General features: G+C 44.8%; 2 protein-coding genes across 3 annotated transcripts; one reads left to right on the top strand and one right to left on the bottom strand.

Annotated features, from left to right (window-relative positions):
• Positions 1-344: 344 nt before the first annotated feature.
• NPC2 (NPC intracellular cholesterol transporter 2) lies at positions 345-8,676 on the bottom strand. Its single transcript, XM_065872697.1, has 4 exons — positions 8,595-8,676; positions 5,267-5,374; positions 3,488-3,660; positions 345-431 (listed from the first exon to the last, which is right to left on the bottom strand). The coding sequence occupies exons 1-4, from the start codon at positions 8,674-8,676 to the stop codon at positions 345-347; spliced, it is 450 nt and encodes a 149-aa protein (XP_065728769.1).
• A 467-nt stretch (positions 8,677-9,143) lies between these two features.
• On the top strand, positions 9,144-10,741 carry ISCA2 (iron-sulfur cluster assembly 2). Of its 2 annotated transcripts, none has more exons than XM_065872397.1 (4): positions 9,144-9,218; positions 9,423-9,525; positions 9,647-9,762; positions 10,206-10,741. In XM_065872397.1, exons 1-4 carry the CDS (start codon positions 9,148-9,150, stop codon positions 10,378-10,380), a joined length of 465 nt encoding a protein of 154 aa, XP_065728469.1. In that variant the 5' UTR covers positions 9,144-9,147; the 3' UTR covers positions 10,381-10,741. The 2 variants fall into 2 exon arrangements, with proteins under 2 accessions (XP_065728469.1, XP_065728467.1); XM_065872395.1 differs by having other exon boundaries at positions 9,148-9,218; positions 9,420-9,525.
• The last annotated feature ends 1,361 nt before the right edge of the window (positions 10,742-12,102 follow it).

Below are 12,102 nucleotides of genomic sequence, written 5' to 3'. Positions count from 1 at the left end.
AAGCAGCCTCATTTGGATCATGTCTGGTTAGACCCTCCTTATTCCAAAAGCAAAAACCAAACCAAAACAAACAAAAAACTCTCCCTGAAGCCAATTAAATCAATCCCTACAGTCTCACTTTCTCTTCCTTCCTTCAACCCTTTTACAAAGGATAATGCAGGGGTGACAGTTCTGAGCTCTCAGGAAATAGGGTCTTAGATGCTTTTGGAGGTTGAGAGGCTAGAATGGCAGTCTAGAAATTCCTTTCATCTTATGGCACTGATTTAGTTTAGACTTGATCTCTCCTCCTCTCCCTCCACCCGTGCTCTCTCACCCCCAGACGGACATATTGGCATCAAATAGCTCTAGCTTTCAATCTGTACTGGGATTTGCCAGCAGAAGAGACGTTGGTCGTTGTCATCCTTAAGTTCCCACTCCACCACCAGTTTTATCTGGAGAAAGAGAAAAAGAATTGGGAAAAATGAAACTAGAACCTCACCTCAATCCAGAATGGGTTTAACTATGAATCCTAAATGTAAATTGTAACAAACTGCCTAATTCCTCATCCTTTTCTTCTTAAGTCACGCCACCATGAAGGCTGCTTGGGATGTGGGCACAGCCCGTGTCCTTTAGCTTAGAAAGGCAAACCAAGTTACACCTAGGATTTGGTGTTAGCAGTTAGCTTCTCAAATACAATTTCTAAAGCATTTTTTCCCTCTGAGATCAATGGTACATAAATGAAGCCAGGACTTCCCTGGTGGCGCAGTGGTTAAGAATCTGCCTGCCAATGCAGGGGACACAGGTTTGAGCCCTGGATGGGGAAGATCCCACGTGCCGCGGAGCAACTAAGCCCGTGTGTCACAACTACTGAGCCTGTGCTCTAGAGCCTGTGAGCCACAACTACTGAACCCCGTGTGCCTAGAGCCCATGATTCACAAGAGAAGCTACCGCAATGAGAAGCCCGCACACCACAATGAAGAGTAGCCCCTGCTCGCTGCAACTAGAGAAAGCCCACGCACAGCAACGAAGACCCAACGCAGCCAAAATAAATAAATGAATTAATTAATTAATTAAAAAAATAACAAAGCCATCCATGAAAAATAATTTTACATTTAAACAATTTCACATGCATTTTGACAACCTGATCCAGCTTTTTCCAACTTTAACTATGAAGTATGAAGAGTAAAAAGTTAGATTCCTAGGTCTCAGGAAACTTACTTGTTAGTTGGAAAATGAAATGTCAAAGCACAAAGGATGTTCAAAGAAGTTTAGGGTTGTATGAATACTTTCAGGGACAATGACCTTTGTGGCAATACAGTTTTGATTAATGCCCTTAAACTGTTTTTGTTTTGTTTTGTTTTGTTTTTTTGCGGTATGCAGGCCTCTCACTGTTGTGGCCTCTCCCGTTGCGGAGCACAGGCTCCGGATGTGCAGGCCCAGCCGCTCTGCGGCATGTGGGATCTTCCCAGACCGGGGCACGAACCCGTGACCCCTGCATCAGCAGGCGGACTCTCAACCACTGCGCCACCAGGGAAGCCCAAACTGTTTTTTCTTTCTTCAATAATATACCCCCTTAGAGATCTCTGCCTTGACTTGTTACACTCATGCTATGAGCTCTCTCTTCTAATTCTTAATAAGGCTCTGGCACTCTGCCAGTCCTTCCTTAAGCTTACTTGCTTTTAGTTACAACCTCTCTTTTGTACTCAAAATGTTTCTTCAGAATGCAATATTTGAGTGACAGTGATACCCAGCTTCTTGAAACTGGTTTGATAAATTTTTCAAGACTAGAACACATCAGCTACTGTTTCACTTAGTGCACACATTAACATAGTTTAAGCTGGTTTTCAAATGAAATGTCACTTAAGCTGCGTGGCATGGCAAAACCAACAAAAACAACAACCAACAAACAAAAAACAAATGAAATGTCACTTAACAATAGCTACCATATATTAAGTGCCTACTCGGTATCAGGGCCTAACTAGACACTCTAAGTTATTGAGGCTTAGATATGCCCATGATTACATGGCTGCTCTGCAAATTAATCTACAAATCTCTTCCTGACCTTTAGGGTCTCTGATACCACTTAAGCACAGACTCCCTATATTTGAGTCTTTTTAGAATGTCCTTTAATTACTTGCTGTTTCTAGGAAATAAATGGCCAGATTGCTCCTGGTTCTACTTGATCACCTTTTAAGAAATACAGCTCTAGGGACTTCCCTGGTGGCGAGTGGTTGAGTGTCCGCCTGCCGATGCAGGGGACACGGGTTCGTGCCCTGGTCCAGGAGGATCCCACATGCCGCGGAGCGGCTGGGCCCGTGAGCCATGGCCACTGAGCCTGCGCGTCCGGAGCCTGGGCTCCACAACGGGAAAGGCCACAACAGTGAGAGGCCCGCATACTGCAAAAAACAAAAAGAAAAAATGAAATACAGCTCTAGGGACTTCCCTGATGGCGAGGTGGTTGAGAGTCCGCCTGCCAATGCAGGGGACGCGGGTTCAAGCCCTGGTCCGGGAAGATCCCACATGCCACGGAGCGGCTGGGCCCGGGAGCCACAACTACTGAGTCCACATGCCACAGCTGCTGAGGCCTGCGCGCCTAGAGCCCGTGCTCCGCAACGGGAGAGGCCACTGCAGTGAGAAGCTGCGCACCTTAGCGAAGAGCAGCCCCCGCTCGCCACAACTGGAGAGGGCCCGTGCATAGCAACAAAAAAAATCCAACGCAGCCAAAAATTAAATAAATTAAAAAAAACAACAACAAAGAAATACAGCTCTTTTTCTTCACGGAAAAAAAGTAATTCCTTTACTTCCTCCATTCTTATCAAGATTCATATTGTTAACACAGTCTCATTCCAGCAGGCTCTATCTCACAAGTGTTTGGTAGAAAAAGAAGTAGGTATAGCAGGGCAAGTCAGAGGTGAAGGTTGGGGGTGGTGGTGGTGGCGGAGGAGAGAAAGCAGAGGAAAAAGCCACCGCTCTGCTATGGACCTAATAAATTACTGCTTTCTTGTTAAGAGATTAATGGAGAAACCAAGTTTTTCTGATAACAGTGCTCTGACTACTTGAAATCTTGAACTATTTGGTACCTAGCTAAAATCCTGTAACATGGCACAGGTTTTGGAATCACAAGACCTGGGTCTCAATCTAGGCTGTAATTCTTGGCAGAATGGACCCTGTTCATATTGCATAGCATTGGAGGCTAACATCTCTTCATCTGTAAAATGGGGATAGTATCACCTCTACACAGGTGGTCACAAGAATCCAGTGAAATACGGTATATAAAAAAGGCATCGTTAGGCCCAGGCTGACCATTAAGCAAGAGACAAAGAACAAAGGGACACAGTGAAAACTCTCCACCCCAGCTCAAGATTCCTACACTCCTTTCTCCCAGGTGTCCAACTCTTCCTCATAGAGATGAAGGATTCCTATTCTAATCTTTTCTTCCTGCCCCCTCTCCTCAGATTTCCAATCTAGTCACAGGACCTTTGGTGTCCTCAACTACTATGTCACTTACAGAGGGGTATTCACTCTTCACGGGTAGTTTATTCAAGTAGCTATAGGTCTTGTCTTTTTCAATGGGGCAGCTGATTCCACTCTTACAACCATCAGGCTCAGGAATAGGAAAGGGAATTGCGACGCCCATCACAATGCCATGCACCACGGCTTTGCTACGTTGAGACTGAGTGCCTAAGAGAAAAAAAAAGAGAATAAGATGGTGATGGAAACTGCCTATTTCCAAACTGTAAATAAAAAAATTCAGACATATTCTCAAGCAACGGCATTGCTGGGATAGCAAACCAAATTCCGTACCTCTTAATTCCTAGGGTCTATTTCTCTTTGGAGTTATACTTAGTACCTCCATGAATGCTATACAGTAAGCATTCACTCTGAAACTTGAAAAATTACTGAATTATAAAAAAAAAAAAAAAAAAAAAGCAGTCAGTGGGGGCTGTTTTTTTTTGCTGTTGACCCCACCTTGCTCTTCACTGCCTTCATAGTTTCTCAGGAGAATCAGAGCCACCTGGATGGATAAATAACTTTATCGAACAAGCTAACTGATTTTTGGTGGTAAACTTTCTGTTTACTATTTACATCAGATTCTGTCAAAGTGTATTGCGTATCTTAAAGGGTTTGGGGAGACTGGTCTCTGAATTCTCAAATACCCTGTCCAAAGGATTCCGATAGAAATTAAGAATAAAATGGAAGACAATATGGAAAGAGTGAACAGGAGTCTCCATAGAAATGCCACGGGCTGTAACAGCAGTGAAAGCAGTAACCCTTCAGAAACTGGGTAAAAGAAAGAGGAACATTTCTTGCTAACCTCTACCCTCCATATTGCAAGTTGGGCAGAGGAATAAATATACTAAAATTAGGGCAACTGGAGTTATGCACTGTTAGGTTCTTCTGGAGATCCAAAGCATTGGCTCTGCCTCTTTCTTTCTGTCTGGGTTGGGAATTACTTTTGTTTAGAAGGTACTTTTTTGGTTTGGAACAATAGAGGGGACAGGGTACTGTCCAGGAGAGAGAACAACTCTAGGACTTAAGAGCTGTCTTTAGGCTTACAAACAAGAGATGACAGAAATCTCAAAGTTCCTAATTAGTCTGTCTAGTCTAGTTCCATAGGATAGAAAATGAGGGAAAGATTCAAGGTAGATGCTCTTTCTAGAAACAGAGATTTTCACATTGTCTAGATTCCTGGGAATCTGAAGGAAATGAATGTGGTACCAGAAAGAAACAAGTTCCAATAACATGTCTTCAAGTTGAAGAAGAAAGCTTCTTGATTGTTTCTTGGGTCACCAGTGAGTTCCCCAAACCTTACAGAGGCTAAATATTAATTGTTCCTATATTTTCAGGCAGAATATAGACTTAACAGCCAGAAGATATATTGCTTGAAATAACACTTTGGAGATGTTCCAGAGTCTACAGGGTTGGGGTCTGTACTAACACCCTGCAGTCAGTAGCTAAACAGAGTTGACACTCCATGAAATCCACTGTACAATGTGAACCAAAAACAGGGCACGGAGAAGCCAAGCTGTCTTCTTTGACCTGTGAAAACATGGAAATCCCCCTGTTTGCTCAAAGGGAGTCTGGCAACTATGGATTCTGAGAAACAGGCATATGGGAACCCAGTATGAGAAGGGAGCATAGTGAATCCCAGCTTTGCCCATTGAGAGGGAGGTCACAGAATTCCTGACTGCAATTCCCCTCCCTCATATTCCCACACTTATTCCAATACTTGAGATTGATGTTACGCTTTAAGATGAATTTGAAGGTAAGAGCCACTTTTACTCACTACTGGTGAATGTGACATTGACACTGTAAGACTGTCCTTTGTGCAGTTGGCAGGGTTCGGTGGAGCACGGGTTCACATTCACTTCCTTTATAACTCCGACCCCAGAACCTGCAAAAGAAGAAAAATTTATTGAAATGGGTGGGAAAACAAACCTCCTAGGCTGTCTCTTACCTAACGGGAAGGTGCTCTGCCTTCCCAATGGGGGCGAGTTCTTTCTCCGACCATCCGTGGTCCCCGGGAAACTGTTCACATTTGACAGGTGAAAGGGAATTAAAGAAATTATTGAGTATACCTAGTCAGCTCCCCTGCTCTATATCCTGGGAGGGCTATTCCAGGGGAAATCATCCCCACCCTTCCTTCCATCCTGACACAGGATTTTAAAGCAGCACACTCGGCATAAGCGATGGCCCAGGTTGCACCGCTACTGTTTCCGTTTGGAATCTTGAGACTGGCTGCTCCCTAACTGCCTTTCCCTACCATCTTTCAATCCTGTCCTGGTAGCTCTCCAAATCAGTGGTCTCTGAGCTTTGTATACTCCTCCCGATGAGAACAATCTCAAGCATGCATCTGTAGGACACTCTACTCTGGAACCTGTGTTCTTCAAAATAAGTGTCTTTGAGGCAGGGTGTGTGTCCTTTTTTTTCAGTCTAAACAAGGACAAAAATACCTTGACCAAAAAAGGTTAAGTACAAATCTTTAAGAATCTCCTTACTTCATCCAGGCCCCTGAAACCAGACAGCTGAATGGGAGAGAATGCAAGTAAACAACAGGGTAAGCCTAAGCTCCGCCACTCATATACCACTGCTGACAGCTAGACTCTGGGATCCGACACCTGGCTTTGAAATCTCACTGGCTCCATTACTTACTATGGAACCTTAAGGCAAGATACTTAGCCTCTCTGGGGGCTAATAATGGTACCTACCTCATAGGGTAGGTGAGCTAATACACATATAGCTCTGAAATAAGTGCTTGGAACATAGTAATGCTATATAGGTATTCACTATTACTATCACATTGGGATTTAGTCCATGAATTCAATCTAGAGTAGCTGCTCCTGGGTGTAAGGTAAGCAAGTTTCCCTTTCATACAAAGGGTGAGCCTCTCACCTCAAATTTACTTTGTGGGCAGAAATTATGGATCTAGACAACAGAATGGACTCTGTCTCAAAAGTAGAATGCATGAAGACAGAAAGGAAAAGGCAGGTTGAGAGCACATTATCTGCCTGCTCTTGGGTGGAAGAGTTGCATCGTGTTGACTAACACTGCTTCAGCTAGGTCTGTAAATCATACTTAGCAGTTCCCTATCACCAACTTGCTTCTCCATCATGGCAAAGTTCTCAAACAATAAATACAAGATTCTCTTCTTTAAGCACTCTCTTCCACTCTATCCTATCGTCTATGGCCAGGAAAGAAAATATCTGGAATTTTAGTCAACAACTTATTGAAAATCAGTGCTTATGCTGAACTTCTAGTTTCAACTTTCAACTTCTAGTTTCTTTCAAGGCTGGGTCACGTGATCTAGTAGAAACAGAGTAGAGGGCAGTACTTGTAGCTCCTTCATCCAGTTTTATTTTTGCTGACAAGATGCTCCTGGACTTCCAGTGTCAATAGAGCAAACTTCTCAGTCCTAACCTGCAAAAATTGCAAAACTAGTTCGCTTGGCCCCATTTCTCACTTGAGGAAATACCACTTCAGGGAAAGGGGGCATAGAGTGGGACTCAAAAAACCTTTTGATGTGGGCACTGAAGTTTTTACACTGTATTTCCCAATTCAAAAGTAAATTGAAAGTCTGTAACTGAAACTCTCCTTCCCTTAAGAGGTTTTTGCCATAGGTCTAACACCTGCTTTATTCACATGAGCAGAACAATGTCAGGATTTAGTTTCCTTAGTTGTTTTCCTTTTTTTAATTTTTTTTGGCCGCGCCGCGGCTTGCAGGATCTTAGTTTCCTGACCAGGGCTGAAACCCCTGCCCCCTGCAGTATAAGCATGAAGCCCTAACCACTGGACCGACAGGCAAGTCCCCCCCACCTTTTTTTTAATGTTAATGTTACTGTTGAAACCCAAAGTGACTCACAAACACCCACTAGTTTCCTACTGCTTACTAGGAACCTGGTTCCTTACTGCTGTAAGAACTTGGGCAAGTACCTTAATGTGCCTGTTTCCTCATCTGTAAAATAGATTGTGAGAGCTGAGTGACAATAAAGTTAACAGTGTCTTCATCCAAATGTTGGCCACTAAGTTTAGTGGAGAGAAAGGCAGTAATTTGAGGTGATAATAGGATCTTTCAAATGCCAGTCTCCTAGTTCAGTGGAACAGCATTTGTTAAGTATAAATAGGCCAGCAATTTTTATTCCTTAATCACTCCTGTCTCCTAGCCCCCAACTTTGCTTTTGCCTCAACATGAATTTTGGAGATATGGTGGAAAGAGTATTTCTTCCCTCATTTACTTTTCCAACAAATATTTATTAAGCAGTTACTATTACCTGGGCACTGGATATGAAGGAGCAAATTTATTCTGGTTGCCATTCTGCTGTGTGACTGGGTAAGTAACCTAACATCTCTGGAATTCAATGATTGACTATAGGATCTCCAAGTTTCCTTCCAGCTCATAAATTTTATAAAATCAGTTTCATGCCTCTTTCATTTATTATTACACCTCTCCACTTCAGAAAAGTTCTGCTCAAACAATTTGATAGACTTGACTGAAGGAGCTCACAGTTTCTACCCCCTGTTGTTTCTCAACAAAGATTCCAACCATAGCTGCATGAGAGAGTTATGCATCACAAGTTGTGACCAGCAACATGAGTTTTATAAATAGGAGAGGAAAACTGATAAGAATCTCAAAATTCCATAGCCCCAAGGACGCCCTAACGGAATAACTCATGAAAAGGAGAACCGACTTTCGACTTATCAGCAAGACGGAAGTTTAAAAAAGCAAAAGGAGTGGAGAGGCAGAGGACATCCAAGGCACAAGGCATAAATAAAAAGCAGTTTTGCGCCGCACCCCTTACGCCCAACGCTGCACATGGACCTTCGGTTGTTTGCCCTACAATCTTTAGGAAACTTCAGCAAGAGGCCCATCTCCAGGAATGTGCTGGGATCCCAAACACGCGTTCCAAGGAAGGAGAAAAGTTGTGAGTGGTCGGGTTTCATCCAGGCCAGCACCCTGTCCCCTACCCCAACCCACTCCAGCCCACTCCACAAGGGGTCCGAGGCTGAGCCTGGCGGCCCGGGGGACCCACCCAACCTAGCTCGGAGATCTTAGCACCGGGTTCTGTCGGGGTCTCCCGCAGAGGGTGCGGGAACCTCAGGCTGGCCCCGGGGCTCACCGCAGTCCTTGAAATGCACCGGCTTGGCCAGGGCGGAGGCGCTGAGTGCCAGGAACAGGAACGCGGCTCCCAAGAAACGCATCGCAGCTAAGACTGCAAGCTCAAGGAACGAAGAACCAGATTCCGCGGTCACAAGATAAACCTTCAGGGGCGGGCCGGGGGAGGAGCCCAGTCAGGCGACCGGTCACCAGCAACCGGGTCCGAGGCCTGCCCCGCCCCGCCCCCGGCTCCAGGGAGCCAGACACAGGGTTCCAGACATTCGCAAACCCCGCCCATCCGGTCCGCTTTGCTGCCGGGCCAGCTGGCTTCCACCTCTCTCCGGCCCAGCTCCTCCCTCCGGCCCAGCTCCTCTCTCCAATGCTCCGTCCGGGCTTTGTGGGTGAGTCCCACAAATGCTTCCGCAACGGGAGCATTTCTAGCCAATCAAATGCCCCCTCCTCCTGCACCACCCAATAGGTGTGCTCAGAGGCGGGGTCTCTGTGGATCCCGCTTCCCGAGGCCCAGACGCAGAAGGGGATTGGGACAATGCGAGGGGCGGTGCTTGTGAAGGAAAATGGCGGCCGTCAGAGGGTTGAGTCTAACCGCTGTGGCCCTGAGAGCAGTCACTCTCTGGCCAGGGGGCAGGTACCAAGCCCAGAAAAACACCTGGGAAGGGTGTTTGGTTCTGCGCCTCCAGGACTAAAGGGAAACTGAGGCTCGCGGGGGAGGTGAAGGTTTGGCGTGAGGCTGTCCAGGTGGAGGGACTTCAGCTTTGGCTTGAGGCTGTCCAGGTGGAGGGCGCCAGGTGCCTCTCTGCTCCCAGGCTCACCCTCCCCCCTTGCACAGCAGGCTCCTCGCGGCCTCTCGCGGACCTCGGGCGCTTCGGGAACTGTCGTCCTCCAGCCCCGAAGCTGGCGAAGGGCAGATCCACCTCACCGACAGTTGCGTCCAGGTAAGAGGCCGGACGCGGGGCAGCGGTGGCGGGCGAGGGCCGGGAGTGGGGGGATCTCCCCTTGGCCCACTTTTCTCTCTCCCCTTGCCTGGCATTCTTGACCCCCCTTCCTGCATTTCAGAGGCTTCTGGAAATCACCGAAGGGTCAGAATTCCTCAGGCTGGAGGTGGAGGGAGGTGGATGCTCCGGATTCCAGTACAAGTTTTCACTGGATACAGTTATCAACCCCGACGACAGGCAAGGAGAAAGGGGTGGGTTCCCAGAGAATGTGCAGGAGAGATAAAAAGGTCTCCAGTTTAAGGTGCACTTTTATTCCACATTTAAAACGTTTGTTAAGGATAATTTAACATCACCCTTCTCACACAGTGGGAATACAGTGAAGACTTGTCTTGATTCAAAATAACTAAGTCATAGGAGGAAAACTGGCCCGTCTAGGTGCATAGGGTAGTTGGTAGAGGGTCAGGCTGGACTAGAAAGATTCCAGGCTTAAACCTCTAAACATTTCCTAGTATTCATTGCGTTGAATCTTTTTGCCTCAGAGAAGATCAGCACCTGTTAGAGGTAATAAGGGAAGCTTCCTCTGTATTTCAGAAAACAGAGGACGTGTATCTCTGGGCTCAGAGGGTGTTATGTTTTTGGTGTGTATGATATACATTAATGCCTTCCTCCCATCTTTTCAGGGTATTTGAACAGGGTGGGGCAAGAGTGGTGGTTGACTCTGATAGCTTGGCCTTCGTGAAAGGGGCCCATGTGGACTTCAGCCAAGAACTGATCCGAAGCTCATTTCAAGTGTTGAACAATCCTCAAGCACAGCAAGGCTGCTCCTGTGGGTCATCCTTCTCTGTCAAACTTTGATGTGATGACAGGTGACCCAGAGATTACCATCATCTGTACGGATTTGAGGAACCTGGGATTAGAAGAATTCTAGAGGTTTTCTTCCAATCATGTCCCTCTCACAGTTTCATTTCCCTCAATCCAGGAATGCTGTGTTTCACCACTATTTATTTTCAGAATGTGAAGCTTTTACTCTTGAGTTAATTTCTCCCACACAGTTGTAAGGCCAAGCCTGTAGATGCTATTACGTAAGATTTAGTAACTTGTTGAAACCAGTATCATCTGTAGAGCCTCCAGGGTTCCAGAATTTGGAATTCTCTGGCCTTCGGAGCTACTTGTACATATGTGTATAGCTGTGTGTAAAAGCTTCATTTTAAAGAAAGTCCTTAATTACTTGTGTTGTGGATCAGGGTCATAGATTGGGTAGGTTGAACACTGGTTACTAGGCCAGAGAGGATGAAAAAGGCAAATGAAATGTTATCTTTTTCATCTCATCCTTCCTGAATGTGCTAGTTGACTTACCCTTATTTTCTATGCAGCCCATTCTCTGCTTCCCGTTTGTTACAGCAGATACATTTTCCTCTCATACTCATGAATCTGCTAGATTCACAAAACCATTTGCCCATCACCCAGAAAACTTGGACCTAAACCTCACTGATACTTGAATTGTTTGAAAAATAGCCTCATACTCCATATTCACACAGACATTTTAAGCTTCTTTGATCCTTTAGTGACTGAATCTTTTTAGAATATGTTGCTTCACTTACCTTATGGTGTAAAATGTTTCTGGTCTCATTGCATAGCAGGAAGTGGTCCCTTTGTTGGCATAGATAATAGATACTTGGGGATTTTTTTTCTTTTTTTTTTAGTTTGGACTACCAGATAAAATGCAGGATGCCCATTTAAATATGAATTTCAGATAAATAGCAAATAATTTTTAGTATAAGTGTGTCTCAGTGAATACTAGAAATTATTTGTTGTTTATCTGAGATTCAGATTTCACCGGGTATCCTGTATATTTACTTGTTAAACTTGGTAACCTTACTTTAGAGTCACTGAAAGAAGAGCTTTTTAGCCACAAATTCCAATGAATTTTAAAGTACTTGTTTGATAAAGCACTTAAATAAGCTAAAGAGCTAGAAATAATCGTGGTATGTGTGTGACGGAGCTGGGGCAGCCAGAACTGCATGGACAGACAACTAAAAAAAGATAAAAACACCACCACCATGACAAATGATTAATGAATGCTAATGCTGGGGAAACCACAACCAAGTTGATTCTGTAAGGATTATTGGTTAAACCCATCTTTTCCTCGAGAGCCTAAAAGTTCATGTTGGCAAATCTTGCATTTCTGGACTGGATTGAAATTTTTCTAGACTGGATTGGAATTAAGGTCATTCAATAAAGAATTTACCATTAGAAAAATAGAAATACAGAATTTAGAGACAAAATAGCTGAGACAGAAACTTCATACTTAATTTTCAATATGGGCAAACCTAGGACTTAGAGAAAACAAACCTATCGTGTGTGCAGTCTGTACAAAGATGAAAGAAAGGGACACTCAGAAACCTGAGCAGTTTTTTTTTTAGCAGATATCCATGGAAGGGGGCAGAAAGCAGTGACTGTGGAAGTGTCCCTGTGTAACTTTACTAAGCCATTGAAAGTTGCTGCCAATACCTGGGCCTAATAAGATTTTCAGCTCAGACTAAGGCCTCTCATCCTCGTTAGAAAGAGATTTTGTTA

Source organism: Phocoena phocoena, chromosome 2 (genome assembly GCF_963924675.1).
Source record: "Phocoena phocoena chromosome 2, mPhoPho1.1, whole genome shotgun sequence".
Taxonomy (NCBI): domain Eukaryota; kingdom Metazoa; phylum Chordata; class Mammalia; order Artiodactyla; family Phocoenidae; genus Phocoena; species Phocoena phocoena.
The sequence above is the reverse complement of the archived record's forward strand: the minus strand, read 5'-3'. Positions and strand labels throughout refer to the sequence as shown.